The sequence below is a fragment of the Scyliorhinus canicula genome, chromosome 7, assembly GCF_902713615.1.
Source record: "Scyliorhinus canicula chromosome 7, sScyCan1.1, whole genome shotgun sequence".
Lineage (NCBI taxonomy): Eukaryota > Metazoa > Chordata > Chondrichthyes > Carcharhiniformes > Scyliorhinidae > Scyliorhinus > Scyliorhinus canicula.
The window spans coordinates 15,108,186-15,124,603 of record NC_052152.1 but is presented as its reverse complement, the minus strand read 5'-3'; the positions used below and the strand labels follow the sequence as shown (position 1 = coordinate 15,124,603).

At 44.6% G+C, this 16,418-nt stretch overlaps 1 protein-coding gene across 2 annotated transcripts in view; it reads right to left on the bottom strand.

Moving 5' to 3' along the window:
* Positions 1 to 2,595: 2,595 nt before the first annotated feature.
* The window catches only part of LOC119968739 (junctional adhesion molecule B-like), a 100,201-nt gene continuing 86,378 nt past the window's right edge, over positions 2,596 to 16,418 (bottom strand). Inside the window, exons 5-10 of one of the 2 annotated variants that reach the window (XM_038801394.1) lie at positions 14,266 to 14,468; positions 11,022 to 11,124; positions 8,306 to 8,413; positions 6,586 to 6,601; positions 5,362 to 5,404; positions 2,596 to 3,482 (exon numbers count right to left, since the gene is read on the bottom strand). In XM_038801394.1, the coding sequence (XP_038657322.1) occupies positions 3,450 to 3,482; positions 5,362 to 5,404; positions 6,586 to 6,601; positions 8,306 to 8,413; positions 11,022 to 11,124; positions 14,266 to 14,468 (506 nt within the window). In that variant the 3' untranslated portion in view covers positions 2,596 to 3,449. The remainder of the gene's footprint in view (positions 3,483 to 5,361; positions 5,405 to 6,585; positions 6,602 to 8,305; positions 8,414 to 11,021; positions 11,125 to 14,265; positions 14,469 to 16,418) is intronic. The other variant, XM_038801395.1, reaches the window with a different exon arrangement.

Genomic DNA, 16,418 nt, shown 5'->3' with positions numbered 1-16,418 from the left:
TGCATGCCAGAGAGTGGAAATGAATACTCAGCTCCCCCCAGCAACCACTGCACCAGTTTCCATTTTAAATAGGAGTCCTAAACAATAGGAGTAACCTCCCGTCGGGGAGCCAGTTAGTTCCCGAGAGGCCATTAAATTGGGCTTCCATCTCGCTAATCAGCTGGAGATTGGTCTGAATTGGTATCAAATGGTGTCTCGCCGTGTCGGGATGGGATCCGGAACCCTCCACCAGGAGCAGGCCGGTTAGCTCGTGAACCCATTTGCACTCGACATGGATCCCAATTTCAGCCTCTCCCGTTATTTAACCGGCGCAACCAGATCCATGCTGGAGACAACGCGGCTGTTAAATTGTGCCCCTTGTAAAACTGCAGCATTGCTGTTGACTTAAAGGCTGATTTTACATTTGCTTTTTCTTTCAAACCTAAGCATTGGTTTTATGATTTGTCTGCATGGATGCACAAGTCCCTTTGCTCCTCCACAGTTCCCAGAGTTTGCTAGTACATTAACAAACTGACTAATGTGTCTTCGTTAGATTCAAGATTTAAAGTGGATGTCTTTGCATTTTCCCAGTGCCATAGCCTTTCCCATTTAGTCTCTCTATGCAAAGGAAATCAATGCCATCATTGTATAAAAAATGTCCATTAGTACTCTGTGACATTAATATCTACAAATATGGGAGAAGAATATAGAATCTATAAGTCTTGAGACACTTAGCTTGCTGCTTGCAAACCCTCAGATTATATACTCATGAGTCCTGTTTTAATGTTATCTATCTGAGGAGTTTTGGAGTCATCTGTTCTTAATGCTGTCACATTATTGTGGCTCAGTGGGTAGGTTCAGGTTCCACTCCAGAGACATAGGGCACGACCTACCGGCCTTGTTGTGCCTGAACGGAAGTGGGAACGCAGCCGATAGATGCCAGGAAAGGCTTCCCGCGGGTCTCCAGACAGCCAGCACGCCTCGCCGGAACTACCCAGATCTCACGTGATCAGGATTCCACCCACAATGGGCAGGACCAAGCCTCACATGCTTAAGTAGGTTTAAAACCCATTTAGGCATGCAGGCCCATGAGCTATGCATGTAGGGGGTGACACTGTCCGTGGGTGGGGGTTGTGGGGGACCCACAGGCCCACTAAGAGATTGGGGCACCCTTTCAAAACGGTGGCCAGATCTCCGAGGAGCCGGTCTGACCAGCGGGTTCAGCTCCCCAGTGATGAAAATAATTCTAAGTGTGGGACTGACTGGGGAGAAACTCCCCAGGGACCACAAAAGTGACTGAGGGTGAGATTCTCCGGCACGCTCGCCCGGCGACAGAAAATTCCCGCTTGAGGCGTGGCTGAAGAATCCAGCCCCAAGTGTGGTTAGAGAGCGGAGGGGAACTCGCTGACGGAGCCGGGAGAAACTCCCAGCAAAAACCCGCACTAAGAAAGGTTTCAATTAGATCGCGCCCATAATCTAATCTGACATTTCAAGGCAGCAAAGAGAGGTTGCTGCACTGTTGGAGGTGCTGGCTTTCAGATGCGACATTGAACCATATACCAGAGAGCAGATGGGGTGATGTAAAAGATGGAACAGTTCCTCCTGTTGTCCTAGCTAATTTCATACCTTAGCCAACATCAACCAAATCAACTCATGTTGTCATTATATTGTGTGAGCTTGCTGTGCATAATGTGATGAATATAAGACATGCTCACATTTAAAAGTTTGTACCAAGTATTTTTGCTGTGACTGTTAAAAATAGGAGAGAATTATTGATGTTTGCAAGGGCAATGCAATTGTTTGTAACAATGAATGTGGGGTGCTTTTGGATTGGGGTGGTATGGTTAATGGGAGGGGTCAGGTTTGGTTGTTGCTTCTGGAACAACAGGCTGGACAGACAGTAAAACCTGATTGTTAACATTATTTCACTAATGATATAACTGTTAAGCTATTCCTTTGTTGCTTTTGTGTATAATTATGTGTTTCAAGTTCGTCTTACCATTAAGGCTGTCTGCTAGTTAGTGTTATTACCCCTCTGGTGTGGTATAATTTCCTCACAATTTTCCAAAGTAAAATTTAGGGTTCTGGTCTGGACCCTGTAATAATAAATCGTCTACCAAGTTTCCTGCATTTCAACAGTGGCTGCACTTCACAAGCCACTGATAGTTGTGCTTTAAAAGATGGATTGGAAAGGGGTCACAACCAGCCCGCTTATCGGAGTGAATAAAATGAGCGGGTGCGAAAGGAAATAGCTTGAATTTATATAGCTAAAATAAAAGCAAATTACTGCGGATGCTGGAATCTGCAACGAAAGAGAGAATGCTGGATAATCTCAGCAGGTCTGGCTGTATCTGTTGCAAGAGAAAAGAACTAACGTCGAGTCCGATGACTCTTGAGTCATCGGACTCGCAGCGTTAGCTCTTTTCTCTCCTTACATACAGATGCTGCCAGAACTGCTGAGATTTTCCAGCATTTTCTCTTTCGTTGAATTTATATAGCACCTTTCATGACCTCAGGACGTCCAGAAGCACTTTGCAGTCAGTAAGGTACTGTAAGTGCAGTCACGGTTATAATGTAGGAAACACAGCAGCCAGTTGTACACAGCAAAGTGATGAATGGCCGCCTAATCTCTTTTTAGTGATGTATGCTGGCTAAGGACACTGGAAGAATTCCCTATCCAGATTAGATTCGGTAGCAGTTAAGGCAGAGCTCCTGACTCATTCCAAGTTTCCAGCATTTGCTGTTCTTTTCCCTTATTTTTTTTAATATAAAAAAAACTAATTTAATAGAAATCCCTTTCTCTTTTGTGCAAAGACCCTGTTAAATGGAGCATGGGATCAATAGACCTTTAAAAAAAAAATGGGTGGTGGTTTATGTTCTTGGATATGAGCCAATATTACCTTCAAGTGTCACGTATAGGAACATGTTTTGAATCAGAGGATTCAAAGTTATTTTGAGTGTAAGACATTGGGGTAAATCTTGACTTTTCTCAATATCGTAGAAGGGGTGATAGGAGTTGGATTTTACATCTCTCTCCATTCTTACTTCCATTGAAGACAATAGTAGAGATGTAAAACAAATTTCTGATTCCCCGGCCACACCTTGTATCTGTGAAGTGACTTAAACATAGCAAAATGACTCAGGGTGCTTTACTGGGGCATCATCAGATGGTAGCTGAGATTGAGCCATAGAGGGAGCTATCAAGGCAGGTTGTTTACACAGGCAAATTTGAAGGAGCACCTTGAGAGAGACGGCGAGGTTTAGGGAAGGAATTCCAGTGCTTGGGACCTGGGCAGCTGGAAGTCCAGCCGCCAATGGTGGGGTGAAGAAATTAGGGATGCGCAAGAGGCCGGAAATGGAGGAACAAAGTCAAATTCTACTCCAGTGTCCTAAAGACAAGTCAAATAGTCTTTACAGATATGAATAACGGTTTGGAAATCTTCACAGATGCACTGTCCTTCCCTCTGCTTTCAGATAATAAAAGATTTGGTATGTTTGAAATCCTGCAATAGCAAGGAGAAAAAGAAAATCAGAGACACAAATATAATACATTCTGTAAAATCTATAATCACATATAAGAAAGGAACGTATTTGGATGAATAAAGAGAGAGCAAGAGATCCAGTTATCTCACGCTGGCTTCTTATGACCTGAAGCTGGAAGTTTGGAGTCCTTCCCCAATTTGTAAACTCCCCTCACCAACTGGTGACGGACCATAGCATGTGCTGACTTGCAGCCAATAAAAGGACAGGGCGAGGGAAACATGAAACTCATCTAAGCAGAGAAAACTGCAAGGTCATTCGCTGTTAAGTGTAACTGCTGATCCTGGCTTATCAGTCTGTCAGATTACAATAGCTGCAACTTTGGTGTGTATTAGAATGAATCAGAGGCTCAATGTATATTCCAGCAGACCCTGGGTATATTACGAGATTAGAGACCACGTATACATTCTAGATGAATAGCAAAGCCATAGAAAAAGCTTAGATTGATATGGAGTGTTTTTACCATCTTCCAATCTCTTGTCTATATGTTGAGTTGTTTTGCAGTTGAGTTATACTGCACACTGTCCATCTTTCAGCAGTGATGCACAACGTGCAGTATAGAAGTTGCCATAGTCCCAGAGGAGAATAGGCTGCTCTCCCCTTTCGAGCGAGGGAGAGAGAGAGCTGACTGATGGCGATATAACCGGACGGTCACCACACCTCAGGCGAAGGGCAAGGTTGAGAAGGTAGATGCCTTGAAATGAAATGAAGTGAAAATCGCTTATTGTCACAAGTAGGCTTCAAATGAAGTTACTGTGAAAAGCCCCTAGTTGCCACATTCCGACGTCTGTTCGAGGAGGCTGGTACGGGAATTGAACCGTGCTGCTGGCCTGTCTTGGTCTGCTTTCAAAGCCAGCAATTTAGCCCTGTGCCAAACCAGCCACTTGATGGTAACATCAGCTGGTACGGGAATTCAACACACGATGTTGGCATCACTTCACAAACCAGCCGTCCGGCCAACTGAGCTAACCGACCCCTGTGCAGTATTACTGAGGCATCAAGAACACAAGAACTAGGAGCAGGAGTAGGCCACGTGGCCCAATGAGCCTTCTCCACCATTCAATACAATCATGGTTGATGTTGGGCTTCAACTCCACTGGCTCATATCCCCCGATTCCCTGAGAGACCAAGAGCCTGTCTGTCCCGGCCTTAATTGTATTTAACGAAGGAGCATCCACACCCTCTGGGGATAGAGAATTCCAAAGATTCACAATCCTCACCTCAGTATTATTGATTAGCCCCTTACCCTGAAACTGTACCCCCTTGTTTTAGCTTCCTCAACCAATGGAAACAGTCTCGCAGTGTCTACCCTGTCAAACCCCTTCAGAATTTTATAGGTTTCAGTGAGATCGCCTCTTATTCTTCTCAACTTCAGAGTTGTCTCACCTTACAAGTGTCTCACCTTTTAAAATATATTCTTCTTCTTTATTATTACCACCAAAGGGCTTCACCTTTCTCTATATTATAATCCCTCTTGTTTGCTCACTCACCTAATCTGCCCAGATCTCATTTGCAGCATCTCCCTGTCCTCTCCACAACTTTCCTTTCCACCTCGCTTGATATCATCAGAACACTTAGATGCATTGCTCTCTGTCTTTTCACCTCAGTCATTAATATGGCCTCAGCACTGATCCTTGTGGTTATTCCCTGCCTGCCAACATGAAAAATCCCTGATTAAGCCCTCTCTGTTTGCCAATCCTCTGTCAATGCTAATATATTGCCCTCAATTTGGAGCCCTTATCTTGCCTATTAACCTCTTGTGCACCACCTTACCAAATGCCTTTGGGAAATCAACAAACCCTCCCATACAAACATCCGCATATCACACTATTTTGAACTTACTTCTTTCACTGGAGGAACAGTGGTATGGTTGGTGCCTTTTCCCCTGTGGAACAGACAACAGGTAAGTACAGCATAATCTGAGGGGGAGAAATAGCAGGCGAGCAGGTGGATTCTTGGGAAAGCAATGAGGAAAACCAACAATTTTGAAGAAATAAGGCAGGCGGTGGCGTAGTAGTATTGCCTCTGGACTGGTAATCCAGAGGCCCAGGGTAATGCACTGGGGACCCGGGTTCCAATCCCACCACGGCAGACAATAGAATTTGAATTCAATAAAATCTGGAATTACAAAACCATTGTCAATTGTTGTAAAAACCCATCTGGTTCATTAATGTCCTTTAGGGAAGGAAATCTGCCGCCCTTACCTGGTCTGGCCTACGCGTGACTCCAGATCCACAGCAATGTGGTTGACTCTTAAATGCCCTCAGGGATGGGCAACCAATGCTGGCCCAGCCAGCGACACCCACGTCCCATGAACGAATAAAAATAAGAAACTTTCATTTATATAGCACCGTTCACAATCTCAGGATATCCCAAAGCACTTGTACAGCCAGTTAAAAGATTTTTGAAGTGCAGTCTCTGTTATAATGTAGGAAACAACGACAGCCAACTTGCACATAGCAAACTCCCACGAAAGCTATGCAGTAATGACCATGTCACCTGATTGTCAGAGACTTTGGTTGAGGGAGAAATGTTAGTCAGGATACCGAGAGAGAGCTCACGATTGGCCCTTCTTGGAAATGTGACCTTTTACTTTAGAAAAACATGGGCAAATGTATTGTTTCATGGCAGACACTTTGTGAACAAATAAAGGTACCACATCTGGACGGGGTGGGCTTGATGGCTTAGAATCCTGTAAAGAGAGGGATTTACAATAGGTAGAGGCAAAGAGAAAAAATGAAACTGCATTTATGTAATGCGTATCACCTTCTCAGGATGTTTGAAGATAGCTCGCGCGTGTGTGGCCTGTTTGTTGCACTGTGCAGTCTCTTTACAATTTCCCCCCTGGCTGCGCACCGTAAAAGGACCACTGCTTTTGCCCTGCCTGATTGTCCAGTGTGGCATATTCCTGACTGTTGTGTGGGCGCACCCATGCAGCCTAGCGGGAATGCAGGTCAAGGTAATCTCATTATAGCAGCTGGATATTATAAGGAGATGTTAACTTCTGGAGAGGAGGTGGGAGAAGTGAAAACTTGAGGGATAAGGGAAAAACGCACAGATACTTACTTGGATGGCCTTGAACCTGTGAATAGAAAAACAAACTAGAATTAATATTTGACAATCACAAATTACATTATGAACGAGAGACATGTCTATGTCTGTACTTCCAAGATGCATTGGAACAGATATATACCACATTGAAATAAATGCAAGACGAAGGAATGCTTTTATATTGGCTTACATGGGATATACTATACAATACAGAAACAGATCATTCGGCCCAACCAATCCATACTGGTGTTTATGCTCCACCCAAGCCTCCTCCCCGGATTCTTCATCTAAATCTACCATTGTAACCCTTCCTCAACTGCTTGTCTAGGTTCCCCTTAAATCCATCCATACCGTTAATTGCAACCACTCCCTATGGTAGCGAGTTCCACATTCTCACCACTCTTTGGGTAAAGATCTTTCATCTGAATTCCCGATTGGATTTCTTGGTGACCATCTTGTATTGATGGCCTCTCCTTGTGCTCTTCCCCAGAAGAGGAAAATTTTCCCTGTGTCCACTTCATCAAAACCTTTCATAATTTTAAACACCTCTTATCAGGTCACCTGGCAGCCATCTTTTTCCAAGAGATGAGACCCATTCCTTTAAACATATACATATACAAGGATATATACATATCATTTCGTGATATATATATATACCCACATATTCCTGGAGTATCCTCGTAAATCTTTTCTGCACTCTCTGGCCAGAACTGCACATAGTGCTCCAAGTCTGGTCTAACCAAGATTCAATACAGCTTGAGCATAACTTCCCTACTTTTCAATTCTATCCCTCTAGAATAAAAGTCTAGTGTTTGTTTTTATATGACCTTGTGCCTCCACCCCACTGAATATTTCAACTTCAAATTAATAAGCAACCTCCCTGTTCTTTTCTGCCAAAATGTACATTTATTTATGTTGAACTTCAATTTTCTAATTATTTACCCATTCTACAAGTTTATTAATGTCTCCTATATTTTGTTCCAGCCCTTCTCAGCATCGACTGGCCCCTTCAATTTGGTGTTGTCCATGAATTAAAAAATGCAATTTGTGTTCAGCAGCGTTTCCAGGACTGACCCTCGTGAAACATCACTTCCTTTACTCACACTCTCTACTTTCTGTTTTGAAGCCAGTTAGCAATCCATTCTGCTACTTGCCCCCAACTCTCCATTTTCTAACCTTATTCGTTAGTCTATTATGGAGTATCCCACAGAAGGCCTTTTGAAAATTCAGATAAATTACATCTACCGCATAACCACTGTCTATTCTCTTGATTACCTCCTCAAATAATTCAATTAGATTGATCAAGGAAGATTTTCCCTTTTGAAATCCATGCCGACTATACATTATTATATTTTCCGTTTCTCGCGAAGATGTTGTTCAATGAAAAAATGTACAAGAAAAAATCATCATAATGTGTAACAAAGCTCATTTAACCAGCTTTCTGCCTCAAACGCTTCCTTTTTCTCTCCCCTATCTTAATGCTTTCCCCCTTCTCTACTGAGTGTACTGCTATGGACTTCAATAGTCTTGTTCACTGACCATTCTCCATGTGTGAGCCTGGAGAGATGTCAACACTGGGCTATTTTTGACTGTGGAAGATATTGTAACCCAACCCATTCACAGCGGAGCTCCACATGTGGGCAGCTCATTCAAGCTGGCCTCTTGCTCGCAGGACATAGATCATATCCTAACAATCCTCTACAGACACTGACCCAGGAAACAAGACATTACTCACTCCCTAAGTAACCCTTTCTGTGGGCGTAGTACATTCCGAACCCGCACAGCGACAGCACCGAGGCGATGATTATTACGGTGATGACGATTGCACCGACGTCAAGATCGTCTGTGAACAAGTGTGGAGGGTGAGTTTGAATCAAACAATTTCAACAATGGACAATATGAAAAGAAAGGAAGAACTTGCATTGATATAGCAACTTTCACAACCTTAGGATTACCTAAAGTTACTTCAACAGGTGTTTTATCACTTGGCTTTATGAATACTTTTTTAATGGAAGAAAGGTGCCTAACTGCCTAACATTATCATAAAAGTATGAACTCGTTGAATACGAAAAGAGACACATTTATTAGTGCTTTACACCCAAAGCTTTACACCTCGCTTTGTGGTATAGTCATTGTTGCAATGCAGGAAACCAATTTGTACATCAGAAGGTTCAACAAACAGCAATGTAATATTACCCCGATCATAGAACATACAGTGCAGAAGGCGGCCATTCGGCCCATTGAGTCTGCACCGACCCACTTTAAGCCCTCACTTCCACCCTATCCCCGTAACCCAATAACCCCTCCTAACCTTTTTGGAAACTATGGGCAATTTAGCATGGCTAATCCACCTAACCTGCACGTCTTTGGACTGTGGGAGGAAACCGGAGCACCTGGAGGAAACCCACGCAGACATGGGGAGAACGTGCAGACTCCCCACACACAGTGACCCAGCAGGGAATCGAACCTGGGACTCTGGCGCTGTGAAGCCACATCTGACTTTATTTTACACTGCTGTTGGTTGAGGGAAAAATGTTGGCCAGGAAGCCAAATATAATATAATAATAATTGCTTAGTGTCACAAGTCGGCTTCAATGAAGTTACTGTGAAAAGCCCCTAGTCGCCACAGTCCGGCGCCTGTTCGGGGAGGCCGGTGCGGGAATTGAACCTGTGCTGCTGGCATTGTTCAGCATTACAAGCCAGCTGTTTAGCCCACTGTGCTAAACCAGCCCTCAGGATGACCCAGAGTTACTTGAACAGGTGTTTTATCACTTAACTTTATGAATACTTTTTTAATAGAAGAAAGGTGCCCAACATTATCATAAAAGTATGAACTCGTTCAAAACGGATGTTACCAGGGGTAACTCCCCTGCTCTTTATGGAATCCCTACAGAGCAATAAGGAGGTCATTCGGCCCATCGAGTCTTCCGAAAGAGCACTCTACCTCGGCCCACTCTCCTGCCCTATTCCTGTAACCCTGTGCATTGATCAAGGCCAATCCACCTAACCTGCATGTCTTTGGACTGAGAGGGGAAACCGGAGCACCCGGACGAAACCCACGCAGACACAGGGGGAATGTGTAAACTCCACACAGATGGTCACCCATGGCTGGAAATGGTGCCAAGGGATCTTTTACATCCACCTGAGAGGGCAGATGGAACCTTGGTGTAATACCTCATCCAAAAGACAGTCTCTTCGAGAACGCAACATTCCCTCTGTACTGCACTGCAGCGTCAGCCTAGACTTTCAGCTTTGAGTCTCGGGGTGGTTAAACCTGCTGACTCAAAAGCGAAAGTGTTGACCACTGAGCTGTCACATTGCTGATAAAGCAGTGAAAATGGGAATTGTAACAAATAGATATTTTTCAATTTATGAAGGTTTCTTATGGTGAATGGGGTTAAGTTTATTTTCTCTGAGCGGGAAGTCAGTGACAAGGAGTCTTCATTGTTGTTAAAAGAGTGGGGAGCAGAATTATGAGAATATTCTTTACACAGCAGATTGTTAGTGCATGGAGTGAATTGGCACAGGGCCTGGTTAAGGTGGAAGCCATCAAATGTATAAGGGAAATAAATTGAGCAGAGTGATGCGCGATCAATAACCACAGAAACGAAGGAGTAGGCTGAATTGAAGGCTTTAATCTACTAGATGTTTCCCCAACAGCTCGAGTACAGAAAGAACAATGGCTGCTGGGAACACGTGTTCTTATACCCCACCTCATTGGGCGGAGCTACCTTACGTCTTGACCAATGAGAAAGCAACACTTGGGCCAATAAGCAGCGAGCCTTCTCCACCAATGGTAGCTCACAGTCCCAGGTACCGTAGTATCTCTAGTCATACTACCACACAGAGCAAGATGCATGGCTGTGAGGATAGAGTAGGAGAGTGCGTTATTCGTAAAAGGCTAACAGAGACACCTATAGTCTGAAAGGCCAGCTCTGCTGCTAATTCCCTCTCTGTTCTTGGCCGCTCTGGATGGTTGTTGTTAGGGTGATTGTGGGAGACTCGAGGGGGTTCAGGAGAAAATCCAGAGTGGTGAGAATGTAGCGCTTCTTACCACATAGAGCGGTAATCTGGAGGCACTCAAGGAGAATTGAGATAAACACACGAGGGAGAAAAGAATAGAAGGGTAAGGGTACGCTGATAGGATTAGTTGACGCAAGGTGGGGAGAGGCTTGCCTGGAGCACAAACACGCACAAATCAGTTAGGCCAAATGACCTGCTTCAGTGCTGTCAATTTTATGTAATTTCTGATTTAGATGCAAGCATGCTTCTAACTGAGCCAAGCTGACAAGCTAAAAGTACAAAAAGACGGAGATCATTGTAGTGTGATTTCAGTCCATTAAAAAAATCTTTTGTTACGCTGCATTTATGACAAAGAACCTGTTTCTTTCTTTAACAAATAGTACAAGACAAAGGGTAGAAGATTCAGGTACAAAAGCGACAGCACTTACTGATTTGCATGTATTGAGCAGAACATTTTTGTGGACCACCAGCTTTATTTTTCGCCTCACAATGGTATGATCCACTGTTAGTCTTTTTGACGGGATTAAATGTCTGTTAAAAAAAAAAGGTTTACACAGTCAAAGAATAAAGAAGGTTGCTTGGTTATAATAATCTTCATTTGTGCCACAAGTAGGCTTACATTAACACTGTAATGAAGTTACTGTGAAAATCCCCTCGTCGCCACACTCTGGTGTCTGTTCGAATACACTGAGGGAGAATTCAGAATGTCCAATTCACCTAACAAGCACGTCTTTCGGGACTAGTGGGAGGAAACCGGAGCGCCCGGAGGAAACCCACTTAGACAGGGGGAGAATGTGCAGACTCCGCACAGACAATGACCCAAACAGGAATCTAACCCGGGACCCTGACACCGTGAAGCAAGTGCTAACCACTGTGCTATCGTGCCGCCCACCTGATTTCCAAATTCATTTTGAATTATGGGCAGGTTCCCAAGGGAAGATAAACCATTATTCCAGTCTTGGTCACCCAGTCTTTCTATTTTTAGTAGTTAAGATTGGACAGTATTGAGCAGGATTTTAATTACAAAAAAACACGTTGTACTTGTGAAAGCATATCTGTTTTCTTAATATGGATGACAGTCACTAACAAGGATCACAGTCACTATCAGCTGGTGGCAATGTCACTGAATCACAGATTCAAATCACACCAAAGTTGAGTGAGTGGGCAAATGCATGGAAGATGCAGTGTAATGCGGATAATCGTGACGTTACCCACTTCGGTAGCAAAAACAGGAACGCAGATTATTATCTGCATGACAAGAGATTGAGAGGGGGCATATGCAATGAGACCTGGGTGTCCTTTTACACCAGGCACTGAAAATAAGCATTTGGGTGCTGTAGGTGGTAAAGAAGGCAATTTATATTTTGACCTTCATAGCGAGAGGATTTGAGTACAGGAGCAGGGATGTCTTACTACAATTATACTGGGCCTTGGTAAGGCCACATCTAGAATAGTGTGTCCAGTTTTGGTCTCCTTATCTGAGAAAGAATGTTCTTGCGACAGAGGGAGTGCAACGCAGATTTACCAGACTGATTCCTGGGATGGTGCGAGTCACGTTAGGATTATATTTGCCGGGGCGGCACAGTGGCGTTGTGGTTAGTACAGCTGTCTCACGGCGCTGAGGTCCCAGGTTCGATCCCGGCCCCGAGTCACTGTCCGTGTGGAGTTTGCACATTCTCCCCATGTCTGCGTGGGTCGAATGTGCAAACTCCACACCCCATCACCCAAAGATGTGCAGGGTAGGTGGCTTGGCCACGCTAAATTACCCCTTAATTGGGAAAAATTTACTGGATACTCTACATTTAAAAAAATTATATTTGCTGGAGTTTAGAAGAACGGTGGAGTAGGGGGGCATCTCATCGAGAAATATATAAAATTCGATGCAGACAAGGCAGGGTAGATGCAGGAAGGATGTTCCCAATGAAGGGTGCATCCAGAAACAGGGGTCACAGTCGAAGGATTAAACCATTTCGGACTGAATAAGGAGAAGCTTCTTCACCCAGGGAGTGGTCAGCCTGTGGAATTTGCTACCACAGGAAGCAGTTGAGGCCAAAACATTCCAAGGGCAATTTTCCGGCAGTGTTGCAACCGGCGCAAATCCTGATTTGGTGGGAGATTTCCCGGACAGGCCTCAAAAGGGACTTGTGCCGGTGCCAAACACTGTGCGATACTCCTGGCCTGCTCCATCCTATAGTTCACATCCAGTGAATAGCATATTAAAAGTAGAATTTAAAAGGCTGACCTGTGGCGCAGTGGTTAGCACTGGGGCTGCGGCGCTGAGGACCCGGGTTCAGATCCCGGCCCTGGGTCACTGTCCGTGTGGAGTTTGCACATTCTCCACATGTCTGCGTGGGTTTCACCCCCACAACCCAAAAATAGGCAGGTTAGGTGGATTGGCCAGGCTAAACTGCCCCTTAATTGGAAATTTTTTTTTGGGTACTCTTAAATTTATAAAAAACAGAAATAGAATTTAATATTCAAAATTGTCTTTAAGCCGAATCCTCCTGGCTCCTGTCATTCTCCCACCAACCAGCGCAAATCACCTCTGGTCTCCACTACAGGGGACCATACGGATGACCATGCCAGGGACACGGAGGCCATTGTAGCCCCCAGGTGGTTGGGTACATGGCATTGCCCTCTGGCAGTGCCACATTGACACAGCCAAGGCCAGTGTGAGGTTGGCACTGCCAAAGGGGTGGCCCCGATGCCAGTGATTCTTGAGTGGGGGTTGATGCCGGTGAGGATGATAATGGGGCTGTCACTGAAGCCTCGATGCTGGCTATAGCGCTGCGGGTGGGGCACCTTTACTGTCAGTTTGAGACTGGGGCACCCTGATCTCTGTGAAGTGTGGCTGGATTGCGTTCTGGATTGTGCCGACTTATCCAAGGCCCAAGCAGGATGGCCTGCCCGCCTTTCCCCTCCCTACCGACTCTGGACCGCCCACCTAACACTCTCCTATTCCTGAACTCCTCCTGCCACCCTCAAAATTGAGGTTGGGTAATTGACCACTGAAGGGCCTCAGCTGGGGAGGGCAGGCCGCACCAGGCGCACTAAAGTTGCACATAGATCTAGACGGGTTAGATGGCAGCACGAATGCCACCTCTTACCAGGGGCGGGGAGCCCTAAAGATGCCACCTGATAGTGTGCCACCCTCTTGAATTGCTGCAGCCCACCTAGTCCGATTTTTCTGTTGTTGTTTGACACAAATGAATCAGCCATTTCAGCAGCAACCGCATTGCTGCAGGTCTGGAGTCTCATGTAGGCCACACCAGGTAAGGATAACAGAAGGACATCAGTGTAATCAGATGGGCCGTTGCAACAATCAGTTATATCGTTCATGGACACCGTTACCAAGTCAAGCTTTCAATTACAGATTTAAAAAAAAATTTAATTGATCGACTTTAAATTCCACCAGCTTCCGTTCTGAATTTGAGCCCATGTCCCCAGATCATTAGCCTGGGCATCTGGATTACTAGTCCAGTGACATTACTACTATGTCCCCATCTATTGTTATCACTATTTTCCTGTCTCTCCCCAAAATCAGGTGATTTAAACTTTCAACCACATTCAATCATTCAAAGCAAGAACGAGTGAGATAATTATTTGAAACCTCACTATTAACCAGAACAGGGTCCCCAGAATATGGCTTAATTCCCCAAATGTTTCCCTTACCAGTACTCCAGTCTTTTGGTTCACCGTGTAGGATGTGTTGATGTAGGCGAGATCCTTAGCAGGACGCTCCAGGAGCTTTTTGTTGTCTTTGAACCAGGTGTAATCGGACGGAGGTGACCCATCTGACTCCTTGCAGGTCAACACGACCCTGGACCCTGACATCGCAGAGCTTGGAATTTTACAGGTGGGAACAGCTGGCGGCACTGGCAACAAAAGAGTAGCAATGAAGCCGGAACTGCCACATAAATCACCAAAAACAAAGACACGTATTCAAAACTTGCAGTGTGCGCCATCTACAAGGTGCATTGCAGCAACTTGCCAAAGTTCCTTTCATGGCACCTCCTAAACCTGATACCTCGACCGCCAAGATGCACCATAGCAGCAGCCCCATGGGAATGGCACCACCTGCAAGTTCCCCATCAAACCATTCCTTTGGAACTGTATCGCCGTTCCTTCACTGTCGCCGAGTCAAAATCCAGGAGGGCCTAACAGGTCCCTAATGGGTGCTCCCATACCACGTGGCTGAAGGACAGTCAACTCAGTTGGCTAGATGGCTCGTGTAACAGTAATGTTATGGGCCAGGGTTTAGAAACTCCAAAGTATATTATGAAGTCCACCTGACCCATAACCTTTATGTTGAATTTGGCTAGGATGAGCACCTTACCTTCAGGTGTGATTCAACAGCCTTCCTGGACACTTTAATCAAAATAAGCTTTATTCTAAGAACTTAGTTAATACATACATATAAACAAATAGCAAGAATGTTTATCAATTACAAACATAAAGACTCCCACAGCTACAGTAATCTATGTATAACACTTAATGAATCCCCCCTCAACTGTTCCAATTCAAAACCAAAATCCCATAAACAAAATAAACTTTTTTTTTTAAGGGAGTGGCCCAGCACTCTGCATTCTCACTCGAATAAGACTGGCCTTTCCTGAGATTCTGACGGCGTCTCGTCAGCAGGTTTAAACCCTTCCGGAAAGCAAACTTTCTCTTTTCAGTTACCAAAGCAGGTAGCTATAATCAAGGTTTTTTTTTACTGGAACAGATATTTAAAATGAAAATTGAGCGAGAGAGACAGGCCGAAACACTGATTTTCTCTGTCTGAAGTCCATAGCAGTCAAAGCGAAAGTAAAGCAAACCTCACAGCCACAGCTCAGCTCCACCCACAAAATGACATAACTGAAGCCATGTGATAAGACAAAAACCTTTCTTAAAGGGACATTCACATGACAGTAACACCAACAACATGGGCTCAGTTCTCATTCTGGCTGCAGTAGATTTGGGACCTGCCTTCTTGCCTTGCTCTTGAGAGTAGGCGACAATGGCAAACCACCAGAAAAACTGCCAAAGAAATGTCTCAGCCTGGAGCATCAGCAGAGAAAGGACCTGCCTTCGGGTGGAGCACATATGAATGAATGAATACCACGTGCACTGCAGCAGTTTGAGAAGGTGGCTCACCATTACCCTCCCAAGAGCATTTGGGGGACAGACAACAAAGGCTGACCATTCCAGCAATGCCCACATCCCATCATGAATGAATAATTTAAAAAAGTGCCCCTGAATGTTGCAAATGTCCCAGCGCGATTCACTGGAGCATTATCATCAAAGTATGCCACCGAGCCACACAAGAAGATATTGGGACAAAATATCAATTTTGTTGACATTGGCCAACAAAAGGTTTGACTAAAAACTCAGGTTTGAAGAAGGTGACAGCGGAAGAGAAGGTTGGGAAGAAAATTCCAGAGCTTAGGACCTTGGCAGCTGAAGGAATGGCCGCCAGCAGAGAAGCAATTAAAATCTGGGATGCATAAAAAGGCAGAATTGAGGAGTGGAGAGATGTAAAAGGGTTGGATGAGAAACATTGGACCAGGAGTAGTCCATTTCACCCATTGAGCCTGTTCCACCATTCAATGAGATCATGGGTGATCCCATATATATCCCATAGCCTTTATACCTTTGATCAACTGCAATCTATCAATCTCAGATTTAGAATTGCTCTTTGGGGAAGAGAATTACAAAACCTTGTGTGTGGAAGCACTTCATTATTTCACTGCTGAAAGCGTGGACATTAATTTTTAAACTCTGCCAAACCAAAGGAAATAGTTTAAAAAAAAAATCTATACTCTCCTGTTCCCCTTCATAAC